The 20,103-nt window shown below is 44.1% G+C and overlaps 1 protein-coding gene across 8 annotated transcripts in view; it reads right to left on the minus strand.

Moving 5' to 3' along the window:
- ZFHX3 (zinc finger homeobox 3) overlaps positions 1-20,103 on the minus strand; it is a 314,781-nt gene that overhangs the window by 31,510 nt on the left and 263,168 nt on the right. For 7 of the 8 annotated variants that reach the window (XM_057534462.1, XM_057534461.1, XM_057534466.1 and 4 more), the window contains one exon: positions 17,643-17,750. In XM_057534462.1, the coding sequence (XP_057390445.1) occupies positions 17,643-17,750 (108 nt within the window). The remainder of the gene's footprint in view (positions 1-17,642; positions 17,751-20,103) is intronic. The other variant, XM_057534464.1, reaches the window with a different exon arrangement.

The raw sequence follows: 20,103 nt of genomic DNA on the forward strand, positions 1-20,103 counted from the left end.
CTGATTCACTTGTTATAAAGCAGAAACTAACACACCATTGTAAAGCAATTATACTCCAATAAAGATGTTTAAAAAAAAAAAAAAAGAATCCACCTTCCAATGCAGGAGATGCACGTTCGATCCCTGGTCAGGGAACTAAGATCCCACATGCCACAGGGCAACTAAGCCCATGCGCTCCAACTAGAGAGAAGCCATCGCACCACAACTAGAGAGGAGCCTGCACGCCACAACAAAAGATCCCGCGTGCCGCAACTAAGACCCGATGCAGCCAAAAATAAATAAAATAAAATAAAATAAAACAGGGAGTTTCATACAAAGCAGAAGGACAAGGACCTCCAGATAAGTGGAAAAATCTGGCAACAGGATCTCCATTCCTATGCGGTAGCCGTGGGCTGGAGCAGATGCCCCATGCCCTCTGGCTTGCCCCACCCTCCCCTGATACTGGGCATTCCTTCATTCCCTCTGCTAGCCTCTATGTGTGACACTTAATTTGGGAGATGGGACTTGAGGAGGAGACAGGAGCGAAAAGAAGAATCTTAGAAAGGGCAGACGGACTGAAAAGGAGGCTGAGGAAAAGGGAGTAGCGAGAAGGAGAGGGACCCACAGGGGGCCCCAGAGGCTGGAAGCTGATCCCAGCAAGGCTGCCCCAGGAGGAGGCAGGGGCTGTCATCCCAAGAAGCATCAGTAGCTGAACCTGGGAAAGGGAATCCTTGTTTCATTGCCTGAGTTCCTTGTCTGCTCCCTGACACAGAGCCCCTAAATCCCTTGAAATTTCCTGGGTGACAGGAGTATCTTTTGTTCCAATGAGGTGACTCTGAGTGGGCTCCAGATAGCCTCAGGATGGGGTTGGTCACCAGAAAAACCAAGCCATGATTAGAAGCTTGGGATCTTCAATCTCACCTCCCATCCTTCAGGAAGGGGAGGGGCTTGGAGACTGAGTTAATGATCCATCATCCCTACTTGATGAAGCCTCCATAACAATCCCAAAAGTTTTAAAAATTCCAGGTTGGCACACCCGAACTCCGTGGGGACAGAAACGCCTGCACTCAGGATCTTTCCAGACCTTGCCCTATGTATCTCTTCACCTGACTGTTCATCTGTATCTTTTATCATACCCTTCATTAAATCATAAGCTGGTAAAAAAAAACAAAACAAAAAAAGATTGCTGGGTTTCTGATCACGCTTCATCATGACCACATGTCTCCTCCTCTCCCACTCCTGCGATCCGGGATTCCATCGGCCAAGACCAGGACTCGTGCCTCTTCTACACACTTCCTGTCTTTTAGGAAAGCTCAGTTCCTTCCTCACGCGGCGGGGGCTCATGGCCTTGCCATCCGGTTAAAGGAGACATAAGTCTCAAACTTCACGCATGTCACAGAGGTCAGAGCCCCAACATTCTCAAACTCAACTGTGAGTCAGAAATCCCCTGGAAGGCTTGCTAACACACAGAAGGCAGGCCCCACCCTCCTAGGATAGGTCTGATTCAGAGAATCTGCATTTCCAGTGAGTTCCCAGGTGATGCTGGTGGTCTGACCACACTTTGAGAACTGCTGTCAGAGCCAAAGCTTTCTGTAATTGGTAGGAACCATACCACCTTGTGACTGGACTAGAATTAAATAAGGGGGCCTGCAGGCGTGGGCGGATCTGGCCGTCCACTTTCAAATGACTCTTGCTGAAAATGCTATTCTCATCATCTACACTCGGGGACAAAAGCCAGGCCTGGTCTCAAAGCCCGATGTTTTCCCCCTCAGGCCAAAGGTGAAAGATTAAATGTGGCTGTCCCTCAGGGAACCTGCCTGCTCTAAACCAACACAGACACATTTTCAAAGACAGAAATTCAGAAGGAATAACCTCTACGTGTTCTGTTAGCAGTGTAATCCAGAATAATGACAGACTGCCTTGCTTATGAAAGTCTCGGTCTTTCCACGTGTCCTGGAGAACCTCTGTGAAAAGGACAAACGCCTCTGGGCTCTTTCCACTTTGCAGGAAGAGGAAGCCTCTTTTTGGTGCTGGCTTCCCAGGTCTTGGCACCTGCAGGCCACTCCAGCCCGAGGCCCCCTTTGCTTCGGCCCTGGGAAGGATGCGGAGACCCACACCGGCCCCTGTGTCCACGAGTCAGCACTCTGGGAATGGGGGGTGAGGCTACGCTTTCCCAGCGAGCGGCCAAGGTGCGATGGCGGGCCCGTGCTGTGTGCTGGCTGCTGCTGCTTGTCTGCATCTTCGGGGAAGAAAGCAGTGCTAAGTCCCACATCAGAGGCATCAATCTGTTGTACTAATTCCTTGTTGAAATATGCATAAGGCTGCTTAACTACACTGATTTGCGCTCCCAAAAGGCCATCCCGCAATTCAGTTTCAAGATACCTTACTCCCTCTGTGTCAGGTTTATGAATGAACCACCAGTCAAAACAGAGCCACCAGCCACCACTTCGTTTAGACCAACATCAGCTGTCGGAGTATTCATAACTTCCAAACGTTGGGCTGCCACCCTGAGCCCGGCTTGTGCCAGAAACCAGGGACCAAAGGGGCCAAGACCCAATTCTTCACTTTGAGGTATCAAATCAGCCTGCCTGCCTGTGGCCTCTTATCAGCTTCCCCAGAGTGTCCTGTCTTCCCCTGCAGAGCCCCTGAGCTGTGCACAGATGCCATCTGCAGCTGTGGTCACAGTGCCCGGTGAGGATGGGGCACGGTCGGCGGGTACCTCGGAGTCTGCATTATCACTCTGCCCTCTGGCTTCATTACAGGATTGTGACAACCAAGGACTTGGAAAAAAACTAGAACAGGGAGAACCTAAGAGACACTTGAACTAACAGAAAAAGTCCAGAGGTGCGAGATGTAGGTCAAAACAAGAGGTGATGTGGGTCATGCTGGGACCAGGTCGCAGTTAATTAACAGAAGCTCATCCATCAAATCAAATATTAATTAGGTTAGTCAGAGCCTCTGAGCCCCAACACAGCACAGACTCCCAGAGACTAGACTAGAAGGATACTCTTCCAGTTTTTTCTCCATTCCAAACCTATCTTCATAAGATACTTAACTAAATTTTAAGAGTGAAATGGAACTTGTGACAATCAAAACATACAATCTGGGTCCAGCATGGTGACAGACACAAAGAGCCCTGCCCTTAACTTCTCCGCACCCTTACAAATCAACTTTTCCCCAGGACCCGTCGAGGATTTCTCTTCGCTCATTCAGGTTCAGCAGGAGCGTGAGAACCTGTAATGGGGGAGAAAAACGTCACTCAGGTCCCCAGAAGGGCTGGAAAATGGGAATGACTCTCCACTTTCCCCTGTAGGTTTCAAGTACCAAGCAGACTGGAAATGTCTCCTCTTGGAGTTCGGGAAGCACAGAGGGGGAGCCCCGCACCGAGTAATGTTTCCGTCAGCGTTTCTCTCACCACCACGCTCCGTTTGCTCACAGCCTCCAAAGGCCCAGGACAGCCGACGTGAGTGAAGGGGCGGAGGAGGCAGTTCGGGGGCACCACTCCTCCGTAACTCTTGTCTTTCCCTGGCCAAGTTCTCTTTACACAGAGGCATCGCACCCCCTCCCCCGCGAAGGAACACAGCACATGGCTTGCAGGGCTGCCACAACCTGGCTCAAGTCCCGGCTGTGTGACCTTGAGCGTTTCAGCTGACTACACTGGACTTTCAGCTTCCATGTCTGTCAGCGGGAGGACCGCGTCTACTCACAGGGCTTCTGGGAGGCTGGCAAGAGAGATTACGCACATGAAGCCCACCAGAGTCAAGCACACAGTGAGAGCTCAAACACTTGTTGGCTATGGTTTAACATTTAGAAGTATCTCTGGGAAATAATACAGGTGCATGTGCGGCCACATAACCACAGAGTGAGGGGAGAGGCCTGGTTTCAAGGACACGCAAAGACACCCTGAATTTGCCTTTTCTGTAAGTCAACGTGGAAGAATTCTACTCACCCCATGGGTTTAATATCTAAAAAGCAGAAAGTTGAATAACTTGCACTTTAAAGTGTTTATGGTTATGCTACTTTACCGACTGATTGCTAATGAAACATCCAAACAGTATTAAGCACTTGCTAGATGCTAGCGATTACAAAAATGCATGAATGTGGGGTTGGGGAGAGATGCATCGGCAGAGCACAGAAGATTTTTAGGGCAATAAAAATACCCTGTATGATATTATAAAGATGGTTCTATGTCATTATACATTTGTCCAAATCCACAGAATGTACATCAAGAGTGAATCGTAAGGTAAACTTTGGACTTTGGATGGTTAGGATGGACCAATGTAGGTTCATCATTGGTTTAAAAAAAAAAAAAAAAAAGTACCATCCTGGTAAGTGATGTTGATAATGGGGGAGGCTATGCATGTCGGGGGGTGGGGAGCAGGGCAGAGGGTGTACGGGAAATCCCTGTACCTCCCTCTCAAGTTCGTTGTAAACCTAAAACAGCTCTAAAAAAACCAGTCTTTTAAAAAAACAAAAATGAATGAATGCCACATGGCCCTGACCATAAAGAGGTGACAATTCTGTTTGACAACTAGAGAAACAGGATTTTCAAGTCTTCTCCAATCTTCGTATAGTAAGAGAAAGCTACTAGGTTATGTGTTCTTCAGCTTTATAATCGGGGGAGTATATCCCTGACCCAGAAGGCAAATTGCAGTTTGATCACAAATCTGACACCTAGGAGTTCCCCATCGATGAGTTTTAGTTCTCTAGAACTAAATAAAGATAATGTTGGACCCAGGAAGAATGTGAGAGCCTAACAGAAGTGCTCTGATATCCCATGAGAAAGGCACCATGGTATTTTTTTTAGAATCATGATCTTGATTCTAATAACAGAGGTGCTTTCCCCAACAGCACAAAAGCTAAAACTGAAACAAAGCAAGAAGATTAACATGGCCGTGTAGCAAGAATAATATGCAAATCTATAAGTTATTTTCTACGATGAAAAATAATTTGCTCCTTAATCTACATTTTCACTGCTGTCTATCTATACCTTGATGATAATTCTCACTACACTGTTACCATAGTTATATGATTGCATATAACGTCCTTTCTAGAAAGTGAGTTCCAATTACTTTTTTTGTATTTCCCGTATCTGCATTAGGTATCTGCACAAAAAATATTTGCTCAACTGATGTGATGCCTATCTCTCTTGTGACTTAAATATAAATTCTCAAAGCCAAGACGGTTGAATTACTGGAATTCGGGCAAGTCCAGATACACGCCATACCCTGTATCTATTTTTGCTTCTCAACATAAAAATAGTTCAGATGGTTTGTTTTCAATTGTGAGACAGAATTCTGCCTGCAGTGACTTAAGCAGCCAAGTTATACTGAAAGTGGCCTGGAAAAAAAAAGAGCGTGGGGAGTAGAGGTGGGGAAGGGAACAAGTGGACTCTGGAAAAGCCGACTTAGCCACACACTTCCCATCTGTGTGTGAAAACGTAAAACCAAAAATGGATTCCGTTGGCAAGAACGGGAACCACAAAGGGGACATGCAGGCCAGGCTCCCAGCATTCCCTCACACGTACCCTACGGCAAAGACAAATCTACTTTTGGGTGAGGTGAAGAGATGGAACCAAGTCCGAAAGGACACAGAATTAGGCCAAAATGATTTTCGTAGAGGCAGTGAATGGCCTAGCTTCCAGCAAACGACGGGGCTGGGACATGGGGAGCCACTCAAAGACACCCTCGTGAGTCTCCAAAGAGTCTCCAAAGATTGATGTCCTCATCACCGGGCTCTGACAACTCAGTGAGATGGGCCCCAGTAACAGTGGACCAGGTGAGAGCTTCAGTGTTCTGATGCCCCACCAAGAAAGACCGTGTGGTACTATCTAACCTTCACGGAAGAAGGCTTGGGGGCCCATGGGAACTCTATCCAGGCTCCTGATCCACGCTCTCTCCACCAGCCAGAGACCAGGAACATCCTTGCAAACTATGAGCATTCTGACCTTAGAAATTAATGTTTTCCAAGATTCTACACTACTGTACAACTGTCCCTCCTCCAATCATATTTTTAATAAGTTCCAGAACTGCAAGAACCCATTTAGTCCAAACCTGCCACTTTACAGATTGTGAAACTGAGGTCCAGAGACCAAGTTCACGTGGCTTATCTCACTGGCAGGACTGGGCCCTGAGCCCTGGGCTTCTGCCTTCTCATAGTGCAGAGTGCTTCCTCTCAGCACATGCCTTGTCTTGTCTTTATGGACTCAGTCTTTTCAAAAAAGTATTGTTTCAGCCCCTTTCCTTTCTCTGCCACAGATTACATTTCAGGCACTTAGTTCCCCATACAATGGCATCCCTATTTATACAAAGCTGTAAACGACAGGGAGAAGAGGGGGAGGGCTGGTAATAGATTTCCACCAGGATGTTCCTGACCTGCTTTTTTTCAACCTCAGTAATTAGAAAGGCAGTGGGTCTGCAGGAATTATTCATACGCAGCAAGAGCCATACACTATACATTTATGTTAAACATGTCAAATCCGATTGAAATCATGCCTGCCAGCAGCATATTCCATAAACACACTTTTCCCTAACAGTCGCCCAGACCTTGCCAGCCCATTAAGGCCTCCTTTAATAGCAGTCTTCCAGAGATTCATATCAGGGGTGCTCCGCTGCACTAATTGCTGTGTGTTAGGTGAGCATCATGGATTTAAAGAAATTAATAAAATAAAATCCCTTCAAGCTATTCCCCTTGAAAAGCAGTGCTCAAACTACAATTCTAAACCAAAATTTTACAAGAATACAAACATGGACATCAGTTCGGGATTTCTGAAGCATTATCATGTTGTCATTTTAAGTTGGAGTGTTGCCCCATCTTTGTTTGTTTGTTTTTTAAAGTGCCAATATCCCCCAGGTCATCTTGTCTCAAATTAGCTTAACTAGACCCAGCCTAGTGCTCCGTGGCTAGAAACCATGGCGGCTACAGGATTTAAATAACCATCTTGCTAGGATTATTTGCCAAGGGTTCAATTTTTTCCCCTAATTATTGGTGATAAAGCATTACATTAATTGTATATCACTTAATTTATAGCAATTAATGATTGATTGGATAATCACTGCATTAATTATTGTTCAGTTGCTGACACTGGGGGCTCTTCAATCTACAACACACACTTTCAAATCCACACTGCTAAAAGAGAACAAGCGATCGCTTTCACGTTTTAAAAGAGAAAACCACAAAGTTGGATGGTGGAGACGGCTGTGCATTAGGGAAGAGGCTTTGAATCAAAGACCCTTTCCGCACCCTCTGGTGGCCCACAGGAGCACTTTACACTTGCCTTGAGTAGACGTGACCCGAGGTGTCTACTAGGTACTTGTCCATGTGCCACCACGTCCCATCATGGAACCCAGGCTGCAGCTGGTGGGTGTCACTTGTCTGTGTTCCTAGGCTCCCAGAGGCCAAGGTCATGGGCTAAGTGGTGGGCTTCCTGACTCCAAATATAGAGAGTTCTTTCCACTTCACCAACCTGCTTTCAGACTGAGCACGACGCTGCCTTACTATGAGTCACGTTCGTGGCTGACAGCCCCACTCATTTCGAACATAAAGGTGGCAGTCGTGTTACTGTTTCCCACTGCACAACTTTAGGAGAGTGCTGTTCTCTACACTCAGAATGGAGGTGAAAACGGGATCAAATGATTAGACTGAAAAAGTCCATTCTTGGAGAGATGTATAACGAACTCCTAAGAGCTTGGGCTCTGTCCTAAGAGCACGTGGAAGAGCCAGTATGCAAAGCCGAACCTGCTCGTATGCCTTTCGGCAACTTGCTCGAGCTCTCCCGGGCTCCATTCACTGATCTGCAAAATGGTGGGAGGGGGGACAAGGGGGTGGTTCCTTCCAGTATCTATTTCACAGCATTGGGGGTGAGAATCAAATGAAATAATCGTATACAAAGCAGCGCTGCCCAACTCTTCTTCATATGGCAGCACACACAGAAAACCATAGCTAATTAGTATCAACAGATGAAGCTGCACTTGCCCCTGGCCTGAGCAGCCCCCGGCCTCCGCAGGCCAACCCAAGGGCTATGGAGGTCGGTATCTGCGGCCATTCGTGGCACGTGGGCTGGGCAGGGCAGGTGTAATCTGGCACGCAGTTACAGCTTAATGGAGCCTGAATAGTAACTGGAAAGTACAATGAGAACTGCAGACACACTCTTTCAAAGCTGGTTTTGCTCCTTCTGAGTATCTCTACCTGCACTGGCCAATATGGTAGCTGCTAGCCACAGGCTACTGAAATTTAAATTCATTGAAATTTAAATTAAGTAAAATTAATTTTAAATTAAGTAAACTTTAAAATTGAGCTCCTCAGTGACGCTAGCTACATGGCAAGTACTGAATAGCCCTATGTGGCTCGTGGCTGCTGTACCGTACAGTGCAGATGCAGAACATTTTTATCGACACAGCACTGACCTATAGTAATACCGTTTGATGACTGTGGGTGTTCCTGAAATACCCAGTAGAGTTGTACGCTCCCTGAAGGCAAGGCCTGTAATCTCAAGGAACTTGTGATCAGTGGAACTCTGCCCACTGCCCCGCATGTGGCAGGGACCCAACCACTGACCGTGGGATTGATGCTCTCATGCATCAAATCACTATCCTGCTTGTCTTGCTGCCACTCAAGGTAAAAGACCTGACTTCTAAATAAAAGAAGCCCAAAGAGGGTCCATTACAACAGACATAACAAAGGAAGTCAGGATAACTAGGGCACCTACCAGGCACCGGTGGGAGACCACGGACACCTAAGGGGAGAGGAGGAATCCCCAGTGACCAGCTTGCGGGATCTTGGTTCCCAGGCTGGAGGTCGGGCCCGAGCTCCTGTGGTGGGAGCTCCGAGTCTAAACTGCTGGAATAACAGAGAACCTCAGACCCCAGGGAATATTAATTGGAGTGAGGGCTCCCAGAGGTCCTCATCTCAGCACCAAGACCCAGCTCTACCTAACTGCCTACAAACTCCAGTGCTGGACGCCTGAGGCCAAACAACCACTAAACAGGAATACAGCCCCACCCATCAAAAAATAAATAAAACGACAAAAAAATATGTTACAGACAAAGGAGCAAGATAAAAACCTACAAGACCAAATAAATGAAGATGAAATAGACAAACTACCTGAAAAAGAATTCAGAGTAATGATAGTAAAGATGATCCAAAATCTTGGACAAAATGGAGAAAATACAAGAAATATTTAACAAGGATCTAGAAGAACTAAAGAGCAAACAAACAGTGATGAACAACACAATAACTAAAATTAAAAATACTCTAGAAGGAATCAATAGCAGAATAACTGAGGCAGAAGAAGGGATAAGTGAGCTGGAAGATAAAGTGGTAGAAATAACTGCCAGGGAGCAGAATAAAGAAAAAAGACTGAAAAGAATTGAGGACAGTCTCAGAGCCCTCTGGGACAACATTAAACTCACCAACATTCGAATTACAGGTGTCCCAGAAAAAGAAGAGAAAAAGAAACGGCCTGAGAAAATATTTGAAGAGATTATAGCTGAAAACTTCCCTAACATGGGAAAGGAAATAGTCAAGTCTAGAGAGTCCCATACAGGATAAACCCAAAGAGAAACATGTCAAGACACATATTAATCAAACTATCAAAAATTAAATACTAAGAAAAAATATTAAAAGCAGCAAGGGAAAAGCAACAAGTAACATACAAGGGAATCCCCATAAAGTTAACAGCTGATCTTTCATCAGAAATTCAGCAAACCAGAAGGTAGTGACAGGACATATTTAAAGTGATGATAGGGAGAAACCTACAACCAAGATTACTCTACCCAGCACGGATCTCATTCAGATTCGATGGAGAAATTAAAACCTTTACAGACAAGCAAAAATAAGGAGAATTCAGCACCACCAAACCAGCTTTATAACAAATCCTAAAGGAACTTCTCTAGGCAGGAAACACAAGAGAAGGAAAGGACCTACAATAACAAACCCAAAACAATTAAGAAAATGGTAATAGGAACATACATATCAATAATTACCTTAAATGTAAATGGATTAAATGCTCCAACCCAAAGACATAGACTGGCTGAATGGATACAAAAACAAGACCCGTATACATGCTGTCTACAAGAGACCCACTTCAGACCTAGGGACACATACAGACTGAAAGTGAGGGGATGGGAAAAGATATACCATGCATATGGAAATCAGAAGAAAGTTGGAGTAGCAGTTTTCATATCAGACAAAGCAGGCTTTAAAATAAAGACTATTACAAGAGACAAAGAAGGACACTACATAATGATCAAGGGATCAATCCAAGAAGAAGATACAACAATTATAAATATATGTGCACCCAACATAGGTGTACCTCAATACATAAGGCAAATGCTAATAGCCATAAAAGGGGAAATCGACAGTAATACAATCATAGTAGGGGACTTTAACACCCCACTTTCACCAATGGACAGATCATCCAAAATGAAAATAAATAAGGAAACACAAGCTTTAAGTGACACATTAGACAAGATGGACTTATTGATATTTATAGGACATTCCATCCAAAAACAACAGAATACACTTTCTTCTCAAGTGCTCATGGAACATTCTCCAGGATAGACCATATCTTGGGTCATAAATCAAGCCTTGGTAAATTTAAGAAAACTGAAATCATATCAAGTATCTTTTCCGACCACAACACTATAAGACTAGATAGCAATTACTGTAAAACATACAAACACATGGAGGCTAAACAATACACTACTAAATAACCAAGAGATCACTGAAGAAATCAAAGAGGAAATTAAACAATACCTAGAAACAAATGACAATGAAAACACGACAACCCAAAACCTATGGGATGCAGCAAACGCAGTTCTAAGAGGGAAGTTTATAGCAATACAATCCTACCTCAAGAAACAAGAAACATCTCAAATAAACAACCTAACCTTACACCTAAAGCAATTAGAGAAAGAACAAAAAAACCCCCAAGGTTAGCAGAAAAAAAGAAATCATAAAGATCAGATCAGAAATAAATGAAATAGAAACAAAGAAAACAATAGCAAAGATCAATAAAACTAAAAGCTGGTTCTTTGAGAAGATAAACAAAATGGATAGACCATTAGCCAGACTCATCAAGAAAAAAAGGGAGAAGACTCAAATCAATAGGATTAGAAATGAAAAAGGAGAAGTAACAACTGACACTGCAGAAATACAAAGGATCATGAGAGATTACTACAAGCAACTATATGCCAATAAAATGGACAACCTGGAAGAAATGGACCAATTCTTAGAAAAGCACAACCTTCAAGACTAAACCAGGAAGAAATAGAAAATATAAACAGACCAACCACAAGCACTGAAATTGAAACTGTGATTAAAAATCTTGCAACAAACAAAAGCCCAGGACCAGATGGCTTCACAGGCGAATTCTATCAAACATCTAGAGAAGAGCTAACACCTATCCTTCTCAAACTCTTCCAAAATACAGCAGATGGAGGTACACTCCCAAACTCATTCTACGAGGCCACCATCACCCTGACACCGAAACCAGACAAAGATGTCACAAAAAGAGAAAACTACAGACCAATATCTCTGATGAACATAGATACAAAACTCCTCAACAAAATACTAGCAAACAGAATCCAACAGCACATTAAGAGGATAATACACCATGATCAAGTGGGGTTTATCCCAGGAATGTAAGGATTCTTCAATATACGCAAATCAATCAATGTGATACACCATATTAACAAACTGAAAGATAAAAACCATATGATAATCTCAATAAATGCAGAAAAAGCTTTCGACAAAATTCAACACCCATTTATGATAAAAACTGCAGAAAGCAGGCATAGAGGGAACCTACCTCAACATAATAAAGGCCATATATGACAAACCCACAGCCAACATCGTTCTCAATGATGAAAAATTGGAACCATCTCCTCTAAGATCAGGAACAAGACAAGGTTGCCCACCCTCACCACTGTTATTCAACATAGTTTTTGAAGTTTTAGCCACAGCAATGAGAGAAGAAAAAGAAATTAAAGGAATCCAGATCGGAAAAGAAGAAGTAACACTGTCACTGTTTGAGATGCCATGATACTAAACATGGAGAATCCTAAAGATGCTACCAGAAAACGACCAGAGCTAAACAGTGAATTTGGTAGAGTAGCAGGATACAAAATTAATGCAGAGATCTCTTGCATTCCTATACACTAATGATGAAAAATCTGAAAGAGAAATTAAGGAAACACTCCCATTTACCATTTCAACAAAAAGAATAAAATACCTAGGCGTAAACCTACCTAAGGAGACAAAAGACCTGTATGCAGAAAACTATAAGACACTGATGAAAGAAATTAAAGATGATACAGACAGATGGGGAGATATACCATGTTCTTGGATTGGAAGAATCAACATTGAGGAAATGACTAAACTACCCAAAGCAATCTACAGATTCAGTGCAATCCCTATCAAACTACCAATGGCATTTTTCACAGAACTAGAACAAAAGAATTTCACAATTTGTATGGAAACACAAAAGACCCCGAAGAGCCAAAGCAATCTTGAGAAAGAAAAACAGAGCTGGAGGAATCAGGCTCCCTAACTTCAGACTGTACTACAAAGCTACAGTCATCAAGACAGTATGGCACTGGCACAAAAACAGAAATATAGGTCAATGGAACAGGATAGAAAGCCCAGAGATAAAGCCATGCACATATGGTCACCTTATCTTTGATAAAGGAGGCAAGAGTATGCAATGGAGAAAAGATAGCCTCTTCAATAACTGGTGCATAGATGGACAGCTCTATGTAAAAGAATGAAATTAGAACACTGCCTAACACCATACACAAAAATAAACTCAAAATGGATTAAAGACCTAAATGTAAGGCCAGACACTATAAAACTCTTAGAGGAAAACATAGGCAGAACACTCTGTGACATAAATGACAGCAAGATCCTTTTTGACCCACCTCCTAGAGAAATGGAAATAAAAACTAAAATAAACAAATGGAACCTAATGAAACTTAAAAGCTTTTGCACAGCAAAGGAAACCATAAAGAAGACCAAAAGACAACCCTCAGAATGGGAGAAAATATTTGCAAATGAAGCAACTGACAAAGGATTAATCTCCAAAATTTACAAGCAGCTCATGCAGCTCAATATCAAAATAACAAACAGCCCAATCCAAAAATGGGCAGAAGACCTAAATAGACATTTCTCCAAAGAAGATATACAGATTGCCAACAAACACATGAAAGAATGCTCAACGTCATTAATCATTAGAGAAATGCAAATCAAAAGTAAAATGAGATATCATCTCACACCGGTCAGAATGGCCATCATCAAAAAATCTACAAACAAGAAATGCTGGAGAGGGTGTGGAGAAAAGGGAACTCTCCTACACTGCCGGTGGGAATGTAAATTGATACAGCCACTATGGAGAATGGTATGAAGGTTGCTTATAAAACTAAAACTAGAACTACCATATGACCCAGGAATCACACTACTGGGCATATACCCTGAGAAAACCATAATTCAAAAAGAGTCATGTACCACAGAGTTCACTGCAGCACTATTTACAATAGCCAGGACATGGAAGCAACCGAAGTGTCCATCGACAGATGAATGGATAAAGAAGATGTGGCACATATGTACAATGGAATATTAGTCAGCCGTAAAAAGAAACGAAATTGAGTTATTTGTAGTGAGGTAGATGGACCTAGAGTCTGTTATAGAGAGTGAAGGAAGTCACAAAGAGAAGAACAAATACCGTATGCTAACACATATATATGGAATCTAAAAATAAATGGTTCTGATGAACCGAGGGGCAGGACAGGAATAAAGACGCAGACGTGCAGAATGGACTTGAGGACACGGGGAGGGGGAAGGGTAAGCTGGGAGGAAGTGAGAGAGAGCATTGACATATATACATTACCAAATGTAACATAGATAGCTAGTGGGAAGCAGCCGCATAGCACAGGGAGATCAGCTCGGTGCTTTGTGACCACCTAGAGGGGTGAGATAGAGAGGGTGGGAGGGAGATGCAAGAGGGAGGAGATATGGGGATATATGTATGCATATAGCTGATTTACTTTGTTATACAGCAGAAACTAACACAACATTGTAAAGCAATTATACTCCAATAAAGATGTTAAAGAAAAGAATAAAATAAATGTTAGGAAGGAATGAATGAATGAATAAATAAATAAATAAATGGAAATCAGGAATCCCATTTCAATGTAAAAGTAAATAACAAAAAATATTTTAGTAAAGCTTATCCATTCCTGCACCAAAACCCAAACTACATAATCAATAGCTGAGAAAATGCCAATTATCCAGGTCCATTTGAAATACTATTAATCTGAATCCTGAGCAGCCACTAATCAACAGGACAAAGTGTGAAATCACTATTTATTTATTTGCCGGGAGGAAGCACTCCCCAACACATTTAATCAGATAGGAATAGCTCAATTTAGGGAGTGAATGGAACAAATGCAGACATTTTTTATAAAATACTAAGGATCCCAAAGAAAGCTCAGGAGAGGTTGCTGGCACCTAAATCGATTCCAAGATCAAATCGGCCCAAGCACCTTAATAAAGCCTGTCATTACACACTCAAACAATATAGACAAAATTATGCTTCAGGTCAAAAGAGGATCCCTTGCAGAAGTCAGGGAAGAATTTTCCCCTCGCCCTGTACTACTGTGCAACTGGCAAGATGCATCCCTGAGTTATTCATTACCCCTCTCTCTCTCATACGGATAAAGATTAAGTATGTTCCTTGAATGACTGAATGAGAAAGTGGAGCCTTATTAAAGACACTGGATTTTTTGGGTGCTCGTTTTAAGTCTTCATGTAGTCTCCTGACTGCCTAGCATGTCTGCCAGTGCTGTGAGGACACATCCCCACTGAATTATAAACACTTCGAATGAGATTTAATTGAACCACCCCCAACAAAGCTTGCTCTAACCTGGTGTAAGGATTAGAGTAACACATACAAAGTGCCCGGCCCAGAGCCTGGCACACAGTAAGAGCTCTGCAGACGGCTGCTACTTCTCGTTGTTCTCTCAGTGTCCTTAGCACACAGAATGCAGGAAACATGCACCACATGGCATTTGCACCATCCCATGAAATCCTTCTATGTTGTTCCCCTCAGCTTCTCAAAAAACACTGCCTGGCAACAGTTTTGCATTCAAATGGGAGGACCCGAAGAGAAACTGCCATTAGGTTTCCTCATTTTATTTAACTACACTGAAAACAAAACCAAAAACACCCTCCTGATACAGAGTTACTATATGCCAGGCACTGTTCCAAGCTTCCCATATTCAAATAACCCTCACAGCAATGCCATGGAAGTGGAAGCTTTTCTTAATGCCCATCTCATGGGAGAAAACTGAGGCACAGAAAGGTACCCGCAGTGAGGTCACAGAGCTAGTACATGGCAGAGGCAGGATTAGAAACCAGGCACCCGTGGGCTTCCCTGGTGGCGCAGCGGTTAAGAATCCGCCTGCCAGTGCAGGGGACACGGGTTCGAGCCCTGGTCCGGGAAGATCCCACATGCCGCGGAGCAACTGGGCCCGTGAGCCACAACTACTGAGCCTGCGCTCTAGAGCCTGTGAGCCACAACTACTGAGCCCTCATGCCACAATTACTGAAGCCTGCCCGCCTAGAGCCCGTGCTCCACAACAAGAGAAGCCACCACAATGAGAAGCCCATGCACCACAACGAAGAGTAGCCCCCGCTCGCCACAACTAGAGAAAGCCCATGTGCAGCAACGAAGACCCAAAGCAGCCAAAAAATAAATAAAAGAAAAGGAAAGAAAACCAGGCACCCAAATCGTGAAAACAAAGGATGGATTGGCCTGGAAGGTGACTCAGTCTTCAAACTGTGTCTGTGAAATCCTCTTCCCCAGCTCACTTCCTCCAGGCAGATGTGTATTAAACATTGCTGCCTGCAAAGTTTGTTTAGATCTCATCATCTTAATATTACAGCAAAGTCTGGGATCCTGATCCATGCGAAGCAACACAGGACAATCCTCCCCACACACTCAACGGCCTTCGAGCGCAGAAGGCCTCCGTCTCCTACTCACTGGTCCCACCTTCCAGATCTTCCTAGGGAGCTAGGTCACTGTGGCCCTCAGTATTAGCTCAAGCAAAGGCCTCTGGACACCACAAAGCCCAGTTCAAATGGGGACCGTGAGCAGCACAGATGGTAAAATTCGTCCAGTGTGCCCGTCCGGTCCCTCAGCTGCCAGGATGCCCAGGACATGCAGGACAGCGACACATCACCTGCGGGGCCGGGTCCCTACCAATACTTAGAAGCTGTTACACTCAAATTTCTCTTTTCTAGGCTGAACAGCCCCAATTTCTTTCAGCCTCTTCTTAGAGGCAATATTTCTCAGCCTTCAGTCATTTTCATTGCTCTCCCCTGGCCTCTCTCCAAGATTCTGTATCTTGTTTAAATAGTAAAGGCCAACAGTGAACATGATTTAAGAACAGTCATGCCTGGAAAAGTAACAAAGGCCCAACCAATATGGACTCCAGAAGGTAAACATTTCCTCAAAAAAAAAAAAAAAAGTATTACAATATTAATAATGGAAGGCAGTAAGAATTAGGTTGACCAAATAAAATAATTTCTGTTGCTTGTCATATCATTTCCTCTAATTATGGTGGTGGTTTCTGGGAGAGTTCTCTGTCCCGATAAGTCTTCTCAGAAATGGCCTTGCTAGCACTGACATATATACACTACCAAATGTAAAATAGATAGCTAGTGGGAAGCAGCTGCATAGCACAGGGAGATCAGCTCAGTGCTTTGTGACCACCTAGAGTGGTGGGATAGGGAGGGTGGGAGGGAGACGCAAGAGGGAGGGGATATGGGGATATATGTATATGTATAGCTGATTCACTTTGTTATAAAGCAGAAACTAACACAACATTGTAAAGCAATTATACTCCAATAAAGGTGTTAAAAAAAAAAAAAAAGACTTTGCTCCTCCTCAAAAAAGACCTAAGCTCTTCTTCTCAGTCTCAGCAATTCTTTCCCTTGATACAGAAATCCTATCATCTTGCAAGAAGGTCATTCGCCCCTTCTCTCAACACCAGCTTTTCCAGAAATAGCACTTCCTTTCCTGACTTCTTCAATTTCTCCTGCTTTTGGTAAGACATCCTCCTGCCTTGGCTGTACTGCCTGCCTCCCCTTTGAGGCCCAGGTAGGACACCATGAACGCGCAGAGCTGCCCAGGCCCCCAAATGCAGGATGAAACCCACCCTGCACTGCTGACTCCTTAGAGATTCAGGGGTGACACCGATCCAGTTCCACACAGCAAATCCCTCCACGGGGCTTGGGAGCAGGTGGGACAGGGCCCTGGACCTTCCACAGAGGAAGAATCACATCAAGGGCAAAACAACAACGGGGAGGAGGTGCCAAAGAAATGTGACCTCAAAACAAAGCAGCCCCTAGGACAGGGCCAAACACCTGGATGCTCGCTCGATAAACAAACTGGTTTGGGGGCCATTTCAAACAGCTTTAAAAATTCCTCAATATAACATAATAGGAGAAGGAAGGTGACTACTGAAAAACAGCACAAATAAAGTCCATGTCCCACCCACACAGAACCAGCCTAGCTGTCGTGGGTGGATCAAGGATGCGCCTGCCCCGGACCCGCCGGCCTCCCTCGGCCAGGGGAGAAGCACCGGGGGCTCAGCCACACAGCCTACCCGCCCACTCGCTCTGGTCCTTCTCGCCTCCACTCTCCTGGTCTTTAGCAAGCTCCTCGGGGTCAGCAGCCGCTTCCCTGGGCCCTTCAACATCTTCAATGGCTTCTTCTGAAAGAGAAGAAAAACAAAATGTCAAGGATTAAAAGTAGACAGAAGATGAAGGACTCTTGCCTCCTACTGCAAAGAAGTGCCAACCACAAAACACAGGCGGCCAATGACTGTCCCGCCTCCCCTCCCAGTGGCCCCTGAGAGGCCGACCGCACTACGGACAATGCGAGGTCTGGGTAAGCGGCGGGGGCTTTCCTTCCCCACTCGTTGGCGTGAGACCACAACTTGCTCTAGACGTGCGGAAACTTGGTATTTCCAGATGGGTTCTGAAGGCCTCATTTGAGCTTGTCTCATTGAAAAGCCAATCCTGTTGAGGAAATAACTCCATCTGATTATCTGAAATCGCATGCAAGTCTTTTACACTTGCAAACGCAAAAAAAGGAGCCACAGGTTTGCTTCTTGCCTAGCTCCTACCACACTGCGAACTGGCATTGAACTAGACTAGACCCAATCTTTGATCCCTCATGAGGCCTCTCGGTGCCTGTGCACCTGCCAGACCGTGGCGGGACGTTTTTACAGTCATTCATATTCTGAAGAGTCGCAGAATATCAGCGATATGATTTCATCAATATGAAGAGGTCTAGAAAACAAACATCTGTGGGCACGCCAGGCATCAGTGGCGAGAAGCTAGAGTTGTAGAGAAAGAGAAAAAAGTTTATATCAGAATCGTACTCTTCCCTTTTGAAGTCATTCCATTCTTTACCCACCACTGGCTTAAAACGAACCAAGGAAATTCTCTCCAGCTCAACACACAATGCTTTAGTGAAGGGAGAAGAATGGTCATTTCCAACATTAGGTTACTCGTGAAGTAAAATGTCACTTACTTGCTGGAGTGGGAATGAAGAGGATATGATTCTCTGGATGCTGAGGGAAAGGAAGTGAGACATTTCTCCCTTGATCTCCTGGCCCTCGGGATCATTATCTAAAACATTCATTAAGAATGGGCTGGGCTTCCCTGGTGGCCCAGTGGTTGAGAATCTGCCTGCCAATGCAGGGGACACAGGTTCGAGCCCTGGTCTGGGAAGATCCCACATGCCGCGGAGCAACTGGGCCCGTGAGCCACAACTACTGAGCCTGCGCGTCTGGAGCCTGTGCTCCGCAACAAGAGAGGCTGCGATAGTGAGAGGCCCGCGCACCGCGATGAAGAGTGGCCACCGCTCGCCGCAACCAGAGAAAGCCCTCGCACAGAAACGAAGACATGACACACCCAAAAAAATAAATAAATAAAATTTTTTAAAAAAGTTTAAAAAAAAAAAAAAAAAAGAATGGGCTAAATGAATGAATAAGGCAGGCAAACCAAGGTGGGTTGATGATTAAATTATTAGGAGACTTTGAAGAGCACACCTTCCTGAGTGTGGAGACACTGAAACCCAGCCACCCACGTCTGTCACCCGAGGCCAGCGCTAGACCAGATCCACGGGACCAGAGGTGACGGTCCAATCTAGGTCCATGAACTTGGAGTTATTCCAACATCACCCTAGGTCCCTCTAGCCCCAACTCTACTTTTCAACATTTCAAGGTGTAGTACCCTCTGACCCTCCAGAAAATAGCTTCTAAATTTCATCTCACAAAGGAAGTAAAAAGAGTTCAAAGTAAATTGACCTCAGAGGGTATATAAAACACTTGAGGAAGAAAGTATCTATTTAGACCCAAATTTTCTTAACTCTTCCCAAAAAGACACTGGAAGACCAAGAGCTGGAAAATGGAACTAGGGATTAGGGAACATGTCTTCATTACCACCAAGAGGGGATGTATGAGGCAGTCATGGGGAACATGGGTGAGAGGAGATACTGCTTATTTTCCTCTCCAACTAAGAGGCTTGCACAAATAATTTCTATGTTGCCTTTCTGTCTCACTGCACAGTCAAGTTAACATCAAGTCTCCCCACGCCCACCCCTAGTTCAAACAGAGAAAAATCAGGCAACCTGGTTTGAAGTCAGTCAGATATACAGCATCATATTAACACGGTACATCCTTCAGTGGAGAAAAAAATATATACGAAGTGTTAGTTGAGCTATAATAAGCAAGTTACACAATGTGCTATATGTACCATCTTAATTATGTTCAGGCAGGATGTTCAATGCACATTTTTAGGCTTCTGTTAAAACTATTCAACACTGTAATTACAAAATCCATCTTTGAAAGGTTATACCAGCATTCAGTCAATCAATATCAAGTTGAGTCTACCCAAAGTAGCTAGCTCTCTTAAAACATACTCAACTGCCCCAATATATCCTACGATACAAAATATCTGTATTGTATCCATACATTAATCAAATGTGATTATACAAAGAGATGATTCAATAGGCCCTCCTCTCCAGGACACACACACATTATCACCCTAGATGGAGAG

The sequence above is a fragment of the Balaenoptera acutorostrata genome, chromosome 19, assembly GCF_949987535.1.
Source record: "Balaenoptera acutorostrata chromosome 19, mBalAcu1.1, whole genome shotgun sequence".
Classification (NCBI taxonomy): Eukaryota; Metazoa; Chordata; class Mammalia; order Artiodactyla; family Balaenopteridae; genus Balaenoptera; species Balaenoptera acutorostrata.